This window comes from Oncorhynchus masou, chromosome 10 (assembly GCF_036934945.1).
Source record: "Oncorhynchus masou masou isolate Uvic2021 chromosome 10, UVic_Omas_1.1, whole genome shotgun sequence".
In the NCBI taxonomy this organism is placed as follows: Eukaryota; Metazoa; Chordata; class Actinopteri; order Salmoniformes; family Salmonidae; genus Oncorhynchus; species Oncorhynchus masou.
The window spans coordinates 5,780,651-5,801,135 of NC_088221.1; the positions used below are offsets into that span (position 1 = coordinate 5,780,651).

Consider the following 20,485-nt stretch of genomic DNA (forward strand, 5'->3'; position numbering starts at 1 on the left):
ACGTCTTGGCCACCCTTCTTGTGGCATGTTGCTCTGACACTAGAGTCACAACTTTTCTGGTTTGCAGGGACTGCCCCCCAAAAACCACCAAGTTCAGAATTAGAAACAATCCATAGCATTTATTCACGACTCAAAACACAAACAGTAATTCAAATGCAAAGTCTATAGATGGAAGGGTGTTGTTGGAGAGAAGGGCCTACATTTTCTAAATAACCTGGAGTCATCTCTTACCTGAAGAATTTCTATTGAGGGATAACTTATAAGTGCTCAGGGAGTCTAAATAAATAGGTCTATTTATATATTTGGTATTGGGTAAAATGCAGTTCAGTGTCTTACTATAATCAGGTTCACTCCACTCTTTTGAGAAACCTTATAAATGCATGTAGCGATAAGGTGCATACTCAAATAGTATACTGAACAAAAATATCAAATGCAAAATGCAACATGGAACAATTTCAAAGATTATACTGAGGTTCATATAAATTCATTAGGTCCTAATCTATGGATTTCACGACTGACCAGGGGCGCAACCATGTGTGGGCCTCGGAGGGAATATAGGCCCACCCACTGGGGAGTCAGGCCCACCCACTGGGGAGCCAGGCCTAGCCATTCAAAATGAGTTTTACCCCACAAAAGACATGACCACAATCATGAACAAGGGGGGTCAGTTTGAGGTCCTGCGTGTGTGTGTGTGTGTGTGTGTCCATCTAAGCTTGGGAAAAGGGGCGTTCTGGTGTTCTCCTCATGGCAGACAAACAGAGCTGAAGGAAATGTATCAGTTCTCAAGAAAAGCCACGTAGTCAGTGAGCCTGGCCAGCTGCTGCTCATTTGGAACCAGCGATACAGGGGGAGGATCTGTTGAAAGAGAGAGGGAGTGAGTAAGAGGGATTCCTCATAGAGCCAAGTCTTCTACCATGTAGCATCCTCCATATGTGTGTGTCAGAGTTTCCGTTATGAAAATGTGGTGCAGGACATTTGACCAGCAGCATTTCCATTTACCAGACATTTTAGAAATTTACGGGAACCATAGGCCTATGCATTGGGTGTGTAACCTGATTAAGGCATCCACCAACAGTGATCGGAATGACAAAAATCACATAATCACAGATTATAGTGAATTAATCTTAACAGAACGTGCAAATCGAGGATGCAATGACGTGTCTCTTACTTACTGCGCACTTTGTAGATAGAATAAATGTTGACATTTACTTTTCCTCAGCCAACAAGACGAGTAACGAAAAGTACAATCACAAGCCTAAGCGGTGCGTCAGTTTGAAGTTTGGGGAAGCTAATTTTCACCATAAAAATGCAACTGTATTTGCAGACTTATGTAAAATAGCCTACTATTCGGAATCTGACGAGTAGAGTGTATAGTCATAATTTAGGCTAATAATATAACTCAAATCACTGTTCGCAAAAAGGATTGTCCAATGCATGACTGAGCGCATATAGCAGAGAGGCCTAGGCTATATCAGATGTGTTTATTCTTTCTTTGCGTAGATAAAATTAAGCTTTTTATTTAGACGTATCATTCAATTCTACTACACTTTACAGTACTGCAGACTTTCGCAGAATCTTTTTTAATTACAGGGTAGCCCACTCTGCTGACACTGACAAACAGATCAATAAAAACGACGTTGTCCATATAACAGTTGAGACAAATATAATATGATATTCATCTAAGCTGGAGGAGGAAATTATTGCCCAAAAACAAACTTAAGTGGCACTGACCCGACCATGATAGAGTGAATATGTGCAGTGAGCACTCACCAAGGATATGGTCAATGCCCTCCGCTGGTGCCAAACAACATGAACATGACAGAAATGGGCAACAGGTTTCAATGGCATATGGAAGTCTTTATAAAAATAGGCTAATTGCCTCCACTGACATGGTCGGATTTTGCCTAAGCTACTTTGAAGCAAGGTAAAACATGGCTCATAATATGTAGTGAAACTTTCAGGTTTCAAACAATTAAGAAGCTATACATTTTCAAAATGCATACTGCCTCTAGCTCATTGCAAAGTGGTGTGTGACGCACTGATGAAGCCTGTCTTCCTTTGCCTATACATTTAAAAAGCAAATGGGAAGCGTGCTTCAATTTCCAGTTGAGAAATAAAAACAATAGCTGTATGTATGACGTGGGACAAAAATATATTTTTAACACAAGATTGCATTTAGCATTGTTGCGCAATGATTGGGCTTATGAAAGCGCTGTCTGGCAGATTTTCTGCTCAAAGGCTCTGTATGCTGATTCAATGTAAGAAAAATTGAGGTGCAAGAGGATTAATTGAGTGGCTGACGGATCAAGTCAGATGAACATATGTGCCACAGATTCTCAGCATGATGGTCTGCTGATTACAGAAAGGGGCTGTTACAAGGTCCCGCAAAATGTTTCCATACAAAGTCGGAGGAAAAAGGCTCAGGCATGACAAATAGCCTACTGACGGGAGAAAAGAGAAGGGCAACAGCTCCACCTACCTGGCTTCTGGGGCATTACCATCCTGGTGGCAGGGTCTGCCTGCCAACCCTGGCTCACCACCCCTGTGGGAGGGAGAAAGTGATAAGAGAGAGGAGGGTTGGGTGGAGAAAAGGAGTGCAAAATAAGCGAAGAGATGAAAGGGGAAAAGTTAGACACACTATTTTTAGGTCTAAACTTTAAAAGTCACATGAAGAGATTAAGGATATATAAAACTATGGTATTATTGATCCAGTAGCCAGATGGTAGTGAGTATAGATTAGGTCCTGCACTGCTTCTGCTTACCCTTCACGGCGTCCTCCACGGAGTAGCCCACAAAGGCGGCAAAGTCTTCTGCCATGATGGAGGTGTACGCCTGGGCCACCAGGCCATACGCCCTCCGACGAGTGGTCTCTGTGGGAATAAAGATGGGTACACACGTGAGATGTCTGCATTTAAGAGGGGGCCATTTTGTCTTTCAAACATACGAAAAAAATCAAATAACACCTCATGTAAACTTCACAACATGGAGCCCAACCCATGGTCAAAAAGTTATATTATTGTACTACTTATGTAGCAGTGCTAATAACAATGTCTATACTTGGACTGAGCAATAGCAAGCCAAATAGGCCTGCAGTGTAAGGCAGATGTAAGGAAAAAGAGAGCACAAAACAAGGTCAGTGTATGATTTGGTCCCGAGTCAAGAGTGGGTCAACTGCTCCTTATGACGACATTGCAAAACAATTTAGCCTCACGGCTGACGACAAACCAGACTTTGGCTTACACCTTTGATGGATTTGTATGTTTATTGATGTCCCGACAGCTTCAATGAACAAGCCCTAAGTTATCGCCTACGCACTTTATAGCCTAGCAACAGTCTGTGTGTACTAACAACCCCCCATTTGCTACAACAGTGTTACCGGTGGTAACATAACAACTGGGACGAGTGGAGACAGCTGCGAGGACAGACGCAGTGACTGTCCGGGGTTTTCCCCCCTTTCTTCTCCCCAAAGAGCCCCCTGTTATCAATGTTACTTAATTTTCTGAACAAATGCCACATTTGGTTTTAACTACAGGCATTTGCCAGGAAAATCAACCGATATCCTTCCAACCACATTATGTAGCCTACTGTATATGGCACAATTAAGAGCCAGAGCATTATCAACTGGTGTGCCCAAGTAATATAAATTAAAACTTCTGGTCCTGCCTTTTTAAGTACAAGTAAGTACTACAAAATGCCCAACCCACCTGAGGATGTCTTTCTCAGCCATCTACAGTGCATTCGGAAAGTATTCAGACCCCATAACTTTTTCCACATTTTGTTACGTTACGGAATTGCCCCTCATCAATCTACACACACACACACACACACACACACACACACACACACACATAAATACACCATAATGACAAAGCAAAAAAAGTTTAGACATGTTTGGAAATGTAGAAAAAAAATCTAAACTGAAATATCACATAAGTATTCAGACCCTTTACTAGGTACTTTGTTGAAGCACCTTTGGCAGCGATTACAGTATCAAGTATTCTTAGGTATGGTTCTACAAGCTTGGCACACCTGTATTTGTGGAGTTTCTCCCATTCTTCTTTGCATATTCTCTCAAGTTCTGTCAGGTTGGATGTGGAGCGTAGCTGCACCGCTATCGGGTTCAAATCCAGGCTCTGGCTGGGACACTCAAGGACATTGAGACTTGTCCTGAAGCCACTACTGCGTTACCTTGGCTGTGTGCTTAGGGTCATTGAGTGCTCTGGAGCAGATTTTCATCAAGGATCTCTCTGTACTGTGCTCTGTTCATCTTTCCGTCAATCCTGACTGGTCTCCCAGTCCCTGCCTCTGAAAAACATCCCCACCACATGATGCTGCCACCACCATGCTTCACCGTAGTGAAGGTGCCAGGTTCCCTCCAGACGTGACGCTAGGCATTCAAGCCAAAGAGTTCAATTTTGGTTTCATCAAACCAGAGAATCTTGTTACTTTAGGTACCATTTGATACTTTCCGAATGCACTGTATTTCCTGTGCTTGAGGAGTATAAAATCAATCTCGCTGGATTGATTGCGTTCATTTTATTCTTGCTTGTGCCGGTCGTTTCTTCCCATTAATGTTACGACGACGGAAACGTTTGTAATGTTAAACACACCCTGGTAATGGCTGAAATGGACTCAAAGGAATAAATTGTCTTTCTGTTGAATCTATAAGAACACTAAAGCTTTGTCAGGGATTTAACGCATAGTCTTGACACATACAAGAAATATAACTTTTTATGGGTGTTCATTTTTTAGTTGAAATGTTAAATTAGATTTTGTATAGATAGGTGTAGCCTCTGCAGAGTCCTCAACAACCGGATTTTTTTCCAGTTTTTAGTGGAAATTAAAAGAGCCTGTGACAAAGACTTCTGCTTTTGGACGTATACGAGGCAAAACTCCATATTAAATCCTCCACATTTACTGGATTGGTTGAACAGTGCAGAAGAGAACCTTTGCCGACCGTTTTTTCCCCCATTCTCGTCAAGACCAGTATATAGGGGATCTAGTTACAGGCATTTCTATTAAGCCTGCTACCTAACGTTAAGATACAGTGCCTTCAGAATATATTCACACCCATAGACTTTGTCCACATTTTGTTGTGTTAGAGCCTGATTTTAAAATGGATTAAATGTAGGCATCGGGGCATCGGCCTACACACAATACCCCATAATGTCAAAGTGGAATTAAGTTTAGAAATTTGTACTAATTAATTAAAAATTAAAAGTTGAATTATCTTGAGTCAATAAGTATTCAACGTTCAGAAGTACAAACGTGCTTACATAATAAGTCACATAATAAGTTGCATAAACTAATAATAGTGTTTATCATTTTCTTATGACTACCTCATCGCTGTACCTCACACATACAGATAATCGTATGGTCCCCTCAGTCAAACACAGATTCAACCACAAAGACCAGGGAGGTTTTCCAATGCCTTGAAAAGGGCACCCATTGACATGAATATCCCTTTGAGTATGGTGAAGTTATTTGACTTTGGATGGTGTATCAATATACCCAGTCCCTACAAAGTTACAGGCGTCCTTCCTAAATTAGTGGCCGGAGAGGAAGGAAACCGCTCAGAGATTTCACAATGAGGCCAATGGTGACTTTAAAACAGTTACAGAGTTTAATGGCTGAGATAGGAGAAAATTGAGGATGGATCAACCTTGTAGTTACTCCACAATACTAACCTAATTGACAGTGAAAATAAGTTAGCCTGTACAGAATAAAAATATTCCAAAACATGCATCCTGTTAGCAACAAGGCACTAAAAGTAATACTGCAAAAAATGTGGCAAAGCAATTAACTTTTTGTCTTGAATACAAAAAGTAGAATGTTTTGGGGTAAATTAAATACAACACATTACCGAGTACCACTCTCCATATTTTCAAGCACAGTGGTGGCTGCATCATGTCATGGGTGTGCTTGTAATCATTAAGGGCTGGAGTTTTTCAAGATAAAACCAAATGGAGCTAAGTACAGGCAAAATCCTAGCTGAGTTAGTTGACTTAAATCTATTTTAAAATCTATGACAAACATACCCTGAAAGACAGACAGCTGTAATCGCTGCCAAATGTGCTTCTACAAAGTTGTGACTCAGGGGTGTGAATACTTTTGTAAATGAGATTGTGTATTTCTGCATAAAAAAAATCTAAATTAGAAAAAAATATATGTTTTGACTTATGGGTATTGCGTGTAGATGGGTGAAAAAAATATATAAATTCAAATTAGGCACATCATTTTCTGTATTTTAATAAAATAAAAGATAAAATAAAAGATTTTCTGATACCATTAGAAAAATGAAGAAAAAAAGCATTCGAAGAAAAAAGTGAATTTTGACAATAAATGTAACAATGAAATTCCCACCAAAATCCCTGAACTAAATATTTGTCCGCCCCAGTAAAATGTTTGTGCTCTAATTCAGTTAATATATAAAGTTCAGTGTCTTCATCCATTGTCTGTTGCATTTATTAGAATTGTTCTTAAAACCTTTTAACAGTTTTGATGACCGTTGCTAGCACCACTGAGAAAATATTACAACTAATTCTAAAGGAATTTTGAGACTACAAGAACAGATGGCAGGAGCCATTGAACCAGCTGACTGGCAGGGTACTATCCAAAGATGAATAGTCATGTGGGCCGGCCCCTCCAAATGCCTCCGCTACAGCTCTTCAGAAAGGAGTTGGTCGTTGCTGAACAGGCCGGTCTATGACATGAGGGGGATGGTACTTAATGGAGGAGAAACAGGACCCCCACCTGACCTTCACTGACACTCTATTCCAGGGCCTCTGTCATTTCTCAACATCTTAACTTTTAAAAATAGCCCCCCACTCCCCCCCAATCTTCGCCAGCAAAGGCTTGCCACTGAGGACTTCGCAAGGGCTTTTATTTTTAAATGCTGGCACATGCCAAGTGAGAGCAACAACATATTAGGACAACACCCAAATTATAGTTATCTTTCAAAACCATTTTGTTTTGAACTTCAAACTGATTTGCTGGGTATGCATGTGTGTGTTTCTCCGTACCTTGAATAATCGGAATCAGATAAAAGCAAAGAAATATTTGCTTGAGTCATTTGAAGCATTGTTTATTTCAGGTTGCGACGAAAACAGATTTGTCTAAATATTCTGTTGCCAGTTGAGGGCACGCAATCAATTCAAGCATTTATCCATTTGATACAACGACAGGCATTCTAGATGCAGATGAGAAATCACAAATCAAAACTTTATTCCCATCTCAATCTCTACACCTGATAAAGTCTTCAAGTGTAAACAACCAGAGTGTATTCAACCTAAAGTACATAACAAATAGATCTGAATAAATCTGATATGGAAATACAAAAGTATAAAAAAACAATATAGTTTACCAAGTAGCAAAGTTTAAGAGTATAAAAACCTAAATATTGCACTCAAAACTGGGGTAAGCCATTGTGTATTAAAGTCAATCCACTCCTTACGAAAACATTTACACAACCAACTTCTTCCATCCTTCCTTACTCCTAAATTATCTTTATATCTCTGAAACATTGAAACTAGAGTCCCTGCAATGGACATTCAGGTTGAAGAGTCTTCAAAAGTAGTAAATTGTTCATTTGTTCTGTTCGTATATTTTCAAGTTTCATCACTCCTCCTCCTCTTCGTCCCCTTCCGCATCCTCAAACTCGTCATCGTCGACCATTCCAAAGTCCATCTTGGCCAGGACGACCTCCACATGCTCTGTGGACAGTGTGAAGTGGTCCATCTTCTCGAAGCCTGGCTCGGGCCTCTCCTCGCCCAGGGAGCTCTTGGCGGTGTCCTTGGTCTGTGTAATCAGGCCCTTGGAGGCCAGCAGGAACTCTGCAGCACCGCTCTGCTCCAGGGCCTGAACCGCCGTGTCAGTCAGCTCTGAGCCTGCCTGCAGTCGTTCGCCATAGCGCTGGGCCAGCGCCCGCAATGCTGTCACCTTCTCGTCCTGCTCCTTGCCGATCTGTTCCAGCAGCATGCCCTTACGCTCCTCCAGCACAGCGTAGAGCAGGTCGAAGCGCTCACCCAAGCTTTGCTTGGCGCGCTGTGCATTGTCCTGCACCGCCCGGCAGGCGTCCTCCATCTGGTTGAGTAGGGCCTGAAGGCGCCCATTGCCCGCCACCAGGGCGTCGATGGCATTGCTAAGCTCGCCCTTCTGCACCTGGTAAACACTGGCAAGCGGCGACACCTCACAGTCCTTGTGCTGGCCAAACACTTTGCACATGGAGCAGGTGGGCATCTGGCAGGTAACGCAGTAGATGTTGATCTTCTCCTCCTCGTGCTCCTGGCACATGGGTTCCTTAGAGTCCTTGGGCTTCAGTGGAGTCTCTGTGCTGTCTCCGCTGCCACTACCCCCGCCGCCCTCCTGCTGTTGCTTGTAGATGTCGATGATGTTCTCCACCAGCAGGTTGCGTTGAAGGCCGTGCACGCCGTGGCGGTCCAGGACTACCTCGAAGCGGCAGGTGGGGCAGCGGAAGACGCCGCCCGAGAAGCGGTAGGGATTGCGTGAGTCGTAGAGGTCGCTGGCACAGCCACGGCACAAGTTGTGCTGGCAGGGCAGGATGACCACGGGCTTAGTGAACATCTCCAGGCAGATGGGGCAGCTCAGCTGCTTCTCCAGGCTCTCCATGGGGCTTGGTGGACGCACCACCGAGCCAGTCCTCTGGACATCCATGCTGAAATAGGCTTCTCCTTAATGTTGGGCTAGAAAAGCTGAATCTCTTTTTCGACACAGCCTTCTCAAACTTCACAGTGTCTTGGACGACTGCTTCTTCTCCTATAGGCTTTAACAAGCCAGTAACTATGGAGGCTGGGGGCTGAACCTTTCTCTTTGGTAGCTGCTTCAGAGTCCGCTGAAGTGCTGACATCTGTTCTGACTGGGGAATAGCAGCCCTGTCCTTTATACCAGCCTGCGACACCCGATATCTCCCACCAACCAGGGTACACATTCCTCCCTGCTTGTTTGCCAGACTCTTTTCTGAGAAAATACCCCCCACCCACTGGCTGCTGCATGTGTCATATGTTACACAAGGAGCGAGATCACCTCCCACAGTGACAGAAATCTGACAGGGCCAGGAGAACATTCAGCAGAGATAAAGCCCCCCATGTGACTGTCCCAGAGCAGTCACACCTGAGGGAGGTTTCCTTAAGGGTAAACAACATGCCTTGTCACGTCAACACACCCCTGACTTTGTTTACGACAAGCTGGTTTTCCAGGAGTATTATGACAAAGCCAACATAGGCTTCATAAAGCTGACCACCATTCTCGCTGGCGTAGCCTACTTATAGACTCTGGTCATATCAGAGCACTTCAGTAGATTAAATATTTCTCACTACATACTTTTTTGCCCCTTCTACATATGCCCAATGAATGGTGTTTTGAATCCAACATCTTACTCGATAAACTGCCCCAACAAAACAAGCAGAATAAAATACCTCCCAGTGACATTTCTTTGGATTGATTGCCGTTATATTACACAAGCGGTCAGCTATAGGTTAAACCCCACATCGTGGAAATTGTCTTGAGTAACTCTCCTGTGAATGTGTAGCACATTCCGTGACGTTGAAAAATTATCAAAATAAAGAACAGTGAGCACCAGGGATGAGCTATTCTTAACCTTGCCGCATGAGTGACTTCATGTATGGGTCTACCAGGGTCCAAAAGTTTGAGGTGGTTACACGTGGGGAATGTGAGCAGTGAAGGTCATACGTGTTTCCATATGACATTCTTATCTGCAGAGGCAGGAGCTTACTGATGGATATTTTAGTGTAATTTAAGACACCATCTTATCTGTCCATTTCATAACCTTGTGACAATACCTTTGTAATATACTCATCTATATTGACTACTGTCATTTTGAGAATCAAGAAAACAGATCTGTTTGGAACAATTGTGGTAGGCTAAATGGTGTGATGCTGCTTATGGTTTAACCTCACTACTAGGGTAGGGGGCACTATTTTCACCTCCGGATGAAAAGCGTGCCCAAAGTAAACTTGGATAGAAAGATTTGGATAGAAAACACTACAGTTAAAATAATGTCTGTGAGTATAACAAAACTGATATGGCAGGCGAAAACCTGAGAAAAATCCATCTAGGAAGTGGGATTTCTTTATGTTTGTAGTTTTCTATTGAATGCCATTACAGTATCCATTGACTTAGGACTCAAATTGCACGTCCTATGGCTTCCACTAAAGAGTAAGACCACTTTGAGTGAGTGGACCCTGGGAAGTCGCAAGACCCATTTCCTGCGCACGACCGAGAGAGCGCATTTCTTGTTTTTCTTTTATATTGACGACACCATTGTCCGGTTGAAATATTATTGATTATTTAGGCTAAAAACAACTTGAGGATTGATTATAAACATAGTTTGACATGTTTCTACGAACTTTGCGGATACTATTTGGATTTTTCGTCGTCCTGTTGTGACTGCCTTTGAGCCATTGGATTACTGAACAAAACGCGCCAACAAAATGGAGGGTTTTGGATATAAAAAGTGATTTTATCGAACAAAACAAACATTTATTTTGTAACTGGGTCTTGTGAGTGCAACCATACGAAGATCAAAGGTAAGGAATTTTTTATATCGCTAATTTCGGACTATTTTTTGATGTACCTGCCTGGTTGAAATCTGATTTTCATGCGGGAAAAGTGGGACGCTACTGTCCCAGGTACCCATAAGAAGATAAAGGGCTAGATTAAACAAGGTGAACTGTATCATATCATGCTGTGCATCAATGGGACAATTTGTTTGTGTTCTTATAGAGCCTATTAATTTTCAATGAGGTATTACAAAACCTTTTAAAGATGGAATCCGCAGTACTGGAAAACAGCTCCACTGTCCGCATGACAAAGAGGAGCTGGGGAGCATCACATACGGTAAATATACATATGCTGCTGTTGTATCGTGTGTGCAATAATGGGAGAAAAAAAACTTGTTTGCAGTAACTTTTTGTTGTTCTTACAGAGCAAATGGACATGGCAGTTGCACAATTCAGGATTCCAACTTTAAGCTCCCTTATGTTTGCCCCGTATTACCACTTCACAGCTGGGAAACAATGTAGGCCTATGTAGGATGTAAGTGGCACCCTCTTATTTATTTGACTAGGCAAGTGAGTTAAGAACAAATTCTTATTTACACTAACGGCCTGCCTTGTTCAGGGGCAGAATGACAGATTTTTACCTTGTCAGCTCAGGGATTCAATCCAGTAACATTTCGTTTACTGGCCCAACGCTCTAACCACTAGGCTACCTGCCACCCCTTTTGATTATCAAGAACCCTCAAAAGGCAGCAGACTACAATGTCCAGTTGAAGTCGGAAGCTGACATACACTTAGGTTGGAGTCATTAAAACTTGTTTTTCAACCACTCCACTAATTTCTTGTTAGTAATTTTACTTGTGAAGTCGGAAGCTTACATACACAAAGTTGACTGTGCCTTTAAACAGCTTGGAAAATTCCAGAAAATGATGTCATGGCTTTAGAAGCTTCTGATAAACTAATTGACATAATTTGAGTCAATTGGAGGTGTACCTGTGGATGTATTTCAAGGCCTACCTTCAAACTCAGTGCCTCTTTGCTTGACATCATGGGAAAATCAAAAGAAATCAGCCAAGGCCTCAGGAAAAAAATAGAGACCTCCACAAGTCTGGTTCATCCTTGGGAGCAATTTCCAAACACCTGAAGGTACCACGTTCATCTGTACAAACAATAGTACACAAGTATAAACACCATGGGACCACGCAGGAAGGAGATGTGTTCGGTCTCCTAGAGATGAAGGTACTTTGGTACAAAAAGTGCAAATCAATCCCAGACAGAACAGCAGCAAAGGACCTTGTGAAGATGCTGGAGGAAACAGGTACAAAAGTATCTATATCCCCAGTAAAATAAATCCTATATCGACATAACCTGAAAGGCCGCACAGCAAGGAAGAAGCCACTGCTCAGAAACCGCCATCAAAAAGTCAGACTACGGTTTGCAACTGCACATGGGGACAAAGATCGTACATTTTGGAGAAATGTCCTCTGGTCTGAGTACAAAATAGAACAGTTTGGCAATAATGACCATTGTTATGTTTGGAGGAAAAAGGGGGAGGCTTGCAAGCTCAAGAACATCATCCCAACCATGAAGCACAGGGATGGCAGCATCATGTTGTGGGGATGCTTTGCTGCAGGAGGGACTGGTACACTTCACAAAATAGATGACATCATGAGGGACGAATATTATGTGGATATATTGAAGCAACATCAAAACATCAGTCAGGATGTTAAAGCTTGGTCACAAATTAGTCTTACAAATGGACAATGACCCCAAGCATACTTGCAAAATGGCTTAAGGACAACAAAGTCAAGGTATTGGAGTGGCCATCACACCAGCTCTGTCAGGAGGAATGGGCCAAAATTCACCCAACTTATTGTGGGAAGCTTGTGGACGGCTACCCAAAACGTTTGACCCAAGTTAAACAATTTAAAGGCAATGCTACCAAATACTAATTGAGTGTATGTAAACTTCTGACCCACTGGGAATGTGATGAAAGAAATAAAACATTCTACTATTATTCTGACATTTCACATAAGGTGGTTATCCTAACTGACCTAAAACAGGTAATTTTTGCTAGGATTAAATGTCCGAAATTGTGAAAAACATCCTACATCAACTGTAAACATGGCAAAATGTGCTATATAACAAGTGCGGGGCCACTAGTTTCATAATTTAAGTAAGAATACAAATTCTTACATCAACTACCCAACATATTTAATCCTGCTACAAATTGTCCAAAGCTAATTCTAACATAAAAAACATGGAGCTGCTGATTTCGTGAACATCTAACAAATCTATCCTTATCCAATGTATTTCTTCTTGTCTAGGTTTAGGCTATGAATATACACTGCTCAAAAAAATAAAGGGAACACTAAAATAACACATCCTAGATCTGAATGAATGAAATATTCTTATTAAATACTTTTTTCTTTACACAGTTGAATGTGCTGACAACAAAATCACACAAAAATGATCAATGGAAATCAAATTTATCAACCCATGGAGGTCTGGATTTTGGAGTCACACTCAAAATTAAAGTGGAAAACCACACTACAGGCTGATCCAACTTTGATGTAATGTCCTTAAAACAAGTCAAAATGAGGCCCAGTAGTGTGTGTGGCCTCCACGTGCCTGTATGACCTCCCTACAATGCTCCTGATGGGCATGCTCCTGATGAGGTGGCGGATGGTCTCCTGAGGGATCTCCTCCCAGACCTGGACTAAAGCATCCGCCAACTCCTGGACAGTCTGTGGTGCAACGTGGCGTTGGTGGATGGAGCGAGACATGATGTCCCAGATGTGCTCAATTGGATTCAGGGCTGGGGAACGGGTGGGCCAGTCCATAGCATCAATGCCTTCCTCTTGCAGGAACTGCTGACACATTCCAGCCACATGAGGTCTAGCATTGTCTTGCATTAGGAAGAACCCAGGGCCAATCGCACCAACATATGGTCTCACAAGGGGTCTGAGGATCTTATCTCGGTAACTAATGGCAGTCAGGCTACATCTGGCGAGCACATGGAGGTGTGCGGCCCCCCAAAGAAATGCCACCCCACACCATGACTGACCCACCGCCAAACCGGTCATGCTGGAGGATGTTGCAGACAGCAGAACGTTCTCCACGGCGTCTCCAGACTATGTCACGTCTGTCACATGTACTCAGTGTGAACCTGCTTTCATCTGTTTAGAGCACAGGGCGCCAGTGGCGAATTTGCCAATCTTGATGTTCTCTGGCAAATGCCAAACGTCCTGCACGGTGCTGGGCTGTAAGCACAACCTCCACCTGTGGACGTCGGGCCCTCATACCACCCTCATGGAGTCTGTTTATGACCGTTTGAGCAGACACATGCACATTTGTGGCCTGCTGGAGGTCATTTTGCAGGGCTCTGGCAGTGCTCCTCCTTGCAAAAAGCCAGAGGTAGCGGCCCTGCTGCTGGGTTGTTGCCCTCCTACGGTCTCCTCCACGTCTCCTGATGTACTGGCCTGTCTCCTGGTAGCGCCTCCATGCTCTGGACACTACGCTGACAGACACAGCAAACCTTCTTGCCACAGCTCGCATTGATGTTCCATCCTGGATGAGCTGCACTACCTGAGCCACTTGTGTGGGTTGTAGTCTCCGTCTCATGCTACCACAAGAGTGAAAGCACCGCCAGCATTCAAAAGTGACCAAAACATCAGTCAGGAAGCATAGGAACTGAGAAGTAGTCTGTGGTTATCACCTGCAGAACCACTACTTTGTTGGGGGTGTCTTGCTAATTGCCTATAATTTCCACCTGTTGTCTATTCCATTTGCACAACAGCATGAGAAATTTATTGTCAATCAGTGTTGCTTCCTAAGTGGACAGTTTGATTTCACAGAAGTGTGATTGACTTGGAGTTACATTGTGTTGTTTAAGTGTTCCCTTTATTTTTTTGAGCAGTGTAGTAAATTGGTGAGAGTCAAAGCCTAAGCAAGAGTTCAGTCTGTCTCAACAGGTCAATACAGTGAGCCTCAAACAAATCTGCAGTCAATCAATCACTCACTCAATGTGAAGCATTACTCTCTGGAGTGTATTCAATAACACCCAATAACAGTCTCCAGAATATGTTTTTCTCATCAGAAGACATACAAAAACAAACAGCATAACGTTAATTGCATATTGTAAGAGCCGTTGCAGGACTAATGTTATATTTGAAAACTTGGAAACTCAGTCACAAAACTATGCGATCAGTCACATTGTGTCAGCAATGCATTTTGAGCCAGAGATGTATATAGGATGTTTTCATTCAGGTCAGGTGTGTGCAATTGGTAACAGAAAAGTGCACGGCCATGACAGTACCTCTCAGGGCCTCCATGACTGGCAGGATGTTCTCAGACCACTGGTGAGCTGCGATGGCCGAGTAGATCCCTGGGAAGTCTCGCTGCCATATACGCTGACCCACGGCCCATACGGCCGTCAGTTCTAGGTTTGCCTGCACACAGCACATGTTTCAACCCACTTCACTGACATTACCATATATTGGGGCCTAGACTATAATGAATGACATGCAGGCTAGGAGGCCTGTTGATAGTGACACATTAGATACACTCATTCTCATGTGTTGAATTAATTCAGCGTGCAGGGCAGGTCCCACTGGTCTACCATCATTTTTAACGTGGGAAATGATATGATGAGTACCTATTCAATAGTTACGGAGTTCCCAGTGTAGCTTTAACATTTTTGTCTAACAACTATGGATGTTAACGGATAATCTTTTAAATCGGTTAGCCGCTGAAAATACATTTGATTGGTCATGTTCATCAGTCTATAGATTAAATTGCATAATTTAGGAGTTAAATTGTCACTTGTGTATATTCATTAGTTGTCATGTAGATTATCCCACCTGCACAGCATAGAGCCTAGTTTTAGGAGTGGATTGGCCTATCATGGGTAGGCAACCCTGTTCCTGGAGTGCAGCAGGATTTTTAGTTCCAACACTAGGCACCACACCTGACCAACTGAATTAATTGATCAGTTCAGTGATTGCCTAAATTCAACACACCTGATCTTTCTGCAGCACTCCAGGACCAGGGCTGCCTGGCCTATCACCTGTCAGAAAGTGCAGCTCTTTAAAAATCTGGAGTGAAGCATGTGCTTTTATAAGCCTAGTCATTGCACAACAAATAACAATTCTAAATGCAATTGCATGTTAACTGTTTTGATGGCCATGATTAAGACCTACTATTTTAAATTCTCAAACTCAACTCGTAATTAAAGAGTCCCTCCCATTCGCCATTCGAGTGCATAGGCTAGTCAACAATAGGCAGGCTACCATCACGTCACCCACCACTTTTCAATGTGAGCTTGAGGCAGTATAATTGTTTGAAATCTGAAAGTTTTACTTTGATTAAAATAATGAGGCATGTCTTACCTTGCTTCAAAACTTGGGAGGTAATTATTTAATACAGACTTAATGTCACTACCACCATTCTCCTGTTCTATTGGGTTTCATATCAACTTTCCTTCATTGTCCAGAAGCCAAAGGCACAATCCTAGTCATATTGGCAACCCATCCTAGTTGTTGCCATTAGATTACCCTCTTTCTATCTTTGAGATTCACCTGTCACATATGGAACCACTCGCATTTGGTGCACTGTTTAGAACAGTGTTTTCACGTTAATTGCATTTTGGAAAATGTTTGAAAATTAGGTTTTATTAACTGTTTCATTACAGAAGTTGCATGTTCAATAATAGGCTTTAGCCTTTTAACTAAGACAATAGGTAGGCTTGCTATTGTTGCATGTTTCCATTAAGCTCTTAAAATGTCATGTGCATGCATTATATTTGGTTGGTCAGTCATTTGACTGTTTGGAGAGAGAAAATCTATTTGTTGACCGGTTAATGAGGGTCGGTCAGTCGGCAGCAAAATTGACCCGAAATGTGCGTACCTACTAACAAAAAGACGCTTATGACACCAAGACATTTACAGCTATCTAAGTATGAGAAATTCAAACCCTTCTCACCGATTTAATGGCTTGAGGAATTCGCTTCCACAAGTACCTTGCGTTATTCCTGTGAAAAGAGAAAAAGTCATCTGACAATTAATTCCAATCATGTCTCAGTGGGCAGAAAATCTTAACTTTAGAAGGGCTTTTGGAAAGGCATAGCCTGACTTGCATGTCATTGTGCAGTAGATAGAGCACCAACAGCTGGGCATACACTTGAGGGGTAGCAATGCCACCTGGAGCCTGGCAATAAAAAGAGCATGAATTAGTTAATGCCTATGGTCAGACCATTCAAGCCAATTACTCATGAAGTTCCAAATTTGGTAGCACCCTCATGACTTAGGATAGCCCAATAATGGAGTAAAGGAGCCTACGTTACTCCTTACAGTCCAAGGACCTTACGTGTTGTTTAAAGGCGAATTGGCTCGAAGTCAAAACCGCTAAATACTCCATCTAATCCTGAATCAATTCTCAATTGCGGTACAGCTCTAGAATCAAATCCCTCTACTTTTCATATCAAATCAAATGTCACAAATGCAAAATACACACTTACTGTACATTGTTAAAACAGTTGCAGCCGATAATATATTTCAGTGACATGTTTGGGGCATCAGTCTTCCATTTACACACAGGTGTTAGGAGACGCAGATAGCTAATTAGCACAAGTAGTCAACTGTCTTCAGTCTGTTTTCAGTAAACAAGCACTGTAACATGGAGATATGGCCAAGTTGGAAACATGGAGATACAGCATTACCATGCAGTGGTAAAAAAAAATCATAAAAGTTCACATGGGAGGAACCATACGGAGGCCAAATTATCACTATTGTGTAGTTAGAGACGAGAAGACTCCCGCTGAACGACTGGAAATGTGTCTCAGGTAAGAATGACACTGGGACAATTCATCATTACTACATTTGGGTATTGCGCCCTAACAGAATGGTTTGCAAAATGAATATGCACAGAACTGTTCTGTGCATCATTTTGCATGCCATCATGCAGGACCAGCTACTGATTTGAAATCAGTAATCTATATGGGAACAACCAGTTAAATGTATTGATGTTGCGAAAGATAGGATACAGAAGAATAGGAACAAACTAGATTAATTGTTATTTTTATTTTACCTTTATTTAACGAGGCAAGTCAGTTAAGAACAAATTCTTATTTTCAATGACGGCCTAGGAACAGTGGGTTAACTGCCTGTTCAGGGGCAGAACGACAGATTTGTACCTTGTCAGCTCAGGGAACTTGAACTTGCAACCTTTCGGTTATAATGCGCCATTGTGTGAGTCAGGCTGTTGGTAGGTCTGCCCACCTATGAAACCAGTAGGTCGATAGGAAAATAACTTTTCTGTTCTGTATAAGCTTTGGTCAAACAGGGAGAAAATGATCTTCTCCATGCAAACTCCCAAGTGACGCCCCCGAGTTGTGAAGCGGTCTAAGGCAGTGCTTGGGGCGTCACTAGAGACCCTGGTTCGATCACGGGCTGTATCACAACCGACCGTGATCGGGAGTACCATATTGCGGCGCACAATTGGCCCAGCGTCATCCGGTTTAGATCGCCATTGTAAAATAGGAATTTGTTCTAAACTGACTTGCCTAGTTAAAGTAATATATATATATATATATATTGCAGCCTTGCAAAGCAGATGTATCAAATAAGGAAAATGAGGGCTAGACATATGGCAAAACATGTGTATCTGGTGTACTTCTGGCATTAATGTTCCAGTGTCAAGCTAAGAATGTAGCCTTTAAAGCCACTAGTCTGCATTGTATATACCAAAGAGTAACATACATTTAGAAGCTTAGTTTAAAACCTTGATTGTGCATACCATCAGAGTAGGCCACCAACACAAAACGTACGGTTAAACAACGGACAAAATGTAAGCACTAGCCAACTGACGTACGGGTAACAAGATACTTTACGCACAACTCATTCAATGAATTGTGTTAGTCAATTTCATGTTATGAACTAGCTAGTTAGATGTGTTGTTTGCCAACTAACGCTAGTGTGTCTGTGTGTGGATGGATAGCTAAACTAACAACTGAACTTAGCAGCCAGCTACACCAAACGTAAACAACGGAGCAGATGCAAAAACACTAACGTTAGCAACATCATAACTAGCTAAGTTAGCGAACTACGGTCGTGCAGCTAGCTACTTTCACTCACAGCGTTAGCTTTTTCAACTTAACGGTAATGTTATGATCTAGCTAGCTAGACATGTTGTGTTCGCTGACGTTAGCGTGTGTTGATGGGTAACTTAGCTAGCTACAACACAACCCAAAGCGACTATCTTCGAACAGCGACATTTAAATTATACAACTTTGAAGAAATACATAACTACCTCAAGCTCCTGTGTTTCGCACTGTTCTAAAAGTTTATCATAATTTTCACCCATTATCACTGCGGCGGGCATTTTGTTGCTGCCCAGATCAGTCATTCGACCAGATACTGGGTTTCTAATTGCACTAGTAGTTACCACAGCCACAAAGTACAATTGGCTTGGTCTTTAAAACATTTATAGAAACACACATTTTCTTCTTGGTATTCATTTAAGGTTAAGGCCACGGTTTGCAGTGTGATTATGGTTAAAATCACATTTTAAGATGAAAAAAAATGTAGAAATAGGCGGGGTTTATGACAGTGTGGCTGTGGTAACTAGTGAAGACCGAGGTACTGGGTCATTTCTTCTTTAAATATGTATTGGTAGATCGCAACCAAGTGAAAGCAGCATACACCGCAACCTACTGTATTGGAGTGCTAGGCGCCTATTAATATATTTCTCTTATCGAGCCGTGTTTACTGTTCTAAATTTTAAAAAAATAATAATTTAAAAATTAAATTAAAAATTAAAAAATATAAAAATTGCCCTACCACCTAACCCAACACAAATTTAAACCTCACCACTATTCTAGTACTGATGCTACACCAGGCCTGAAGCCTGGGAGGATTCAACACACCTTGTTACTCTTCTTCAGTAAAATCTTGTACACCCAAGTACTTCTCTGCAACTACCACCACAACATTTATTTTCTGTATTTTATGTTCGATTTCTGCAGTAGAGTTGATAACCATGGCTATGAATGCTTAGAAACCAACAGGATAACGGAAGCACATTTTATTCCTACTCACAGGTACCCTCTTAGGATCCCTTGACCTACTCACAGGGAGCCTCTTTGGATCCTCGCCCTACATATGACACCTTCTGTACTACTCTGATCCTGGCAACCTCAACCTGCCTTTCTCTCACCGGACACTTCTTATCTCCGGCACCATGGGTAACCCTACAGTTAAAACACAACTTTTCACACCGATACTACACATTCCTTTGTCTCATGCCCTCCTGCACACTTCTCACATCTAGTAATCTCCCTCATACAAACTGCTGCAACATGACCAAAAGCTTGGCACCTAAAACACCGTAATGGGTTTGGGAAATTAATGACGCATCTTACTTGACTTTGTCAGGTATTGATGCTGCATCAAAATTCAGCAGGACAAAGGGCCTCCCAAGTGGCACGGTCTAAGACACTGCATCACAGTGCGTGAGGCATCACTACAGACCCGGGTTCGATCCCAGGCTGTGTAACAGCTGACTGTGACCGGGAGATTGGCCCAGCGGGTTAAGCGAGCAGTGTGTCAAGAAGTAGTGTGACTTGGCAGGGTCGTGTTTCAGAGGACACATTGCTCTCAAACTTCGCCTCTCCTGAGTTCGTAGGGGAGTTGCAGCGATGGGACAAGACTTTAACTACCAATTGGATATCACGAAATTCGGGAGAAAAGGGGTAACAGTACAAACAAAACACAATCAAATTAATCAGAACAGACTGTATCTGCTGTTTCTCCTCAACATAATGCCACCCCAGTTATCACTCCTTTCATTGGCACCCTGCTGCAGAGAGAGCAGTCACAGTTCTTTCCCTAGGTGGGTGCAGCGGAGTGCCCACTCCCTCTGGATGGAAGAAACGCAAAAGATCATCACAAGTC

At 42.4% G+C, this 20,485-nt stretch overlaps 1 protein-coding gene across 2 annotated transcripts; it reads right to left on the reverse strand.

The window, feature by feature from the left end:
- Positions 1-104: 104 nt before the first annotated feature.
- On the reverse strand, positions 105-19,100 carry LOC135547077 (COP9 signalosome complex subunit 8). Of its 2 annotated transcripts, XM_064975716.1 has the most exons (7): positions 18,843-19,070; positions 16,672-16,742; positions 16,518-16,566; positions 14,854-14,986; positions 2,763-2,870; positions 2,480-2,542; positions 105-855 (listed from the first exon to the last, which is right to left on the reverse strand). In XM_064975716.1, exons 1-7 carry the CDS (start codon positions 18,936-18,938, stop codon positions 776-778), a joined length of 600 nt encoding a protein of 199 aa, XP_064831788.1. In that variant the 5' UTR covers positions 18,939-19,070; the 3' UTR covers positions 105-775. The 2 variants fall into 2 exon arrangements, with proteins under 2 accessions (XP_064831788.1, XP_064831789.1); XM_064975717.1 differs by lacking the exons at positions 105-855; positions 2,480-2,542; positions 2,763-2,870 and adding an exon at positions 2,879-8,684 and having other exon boundaries at positions 18,843-19,100.
- Positions 19,101-20,485: the final 1,385 nt, after the last annotated feature.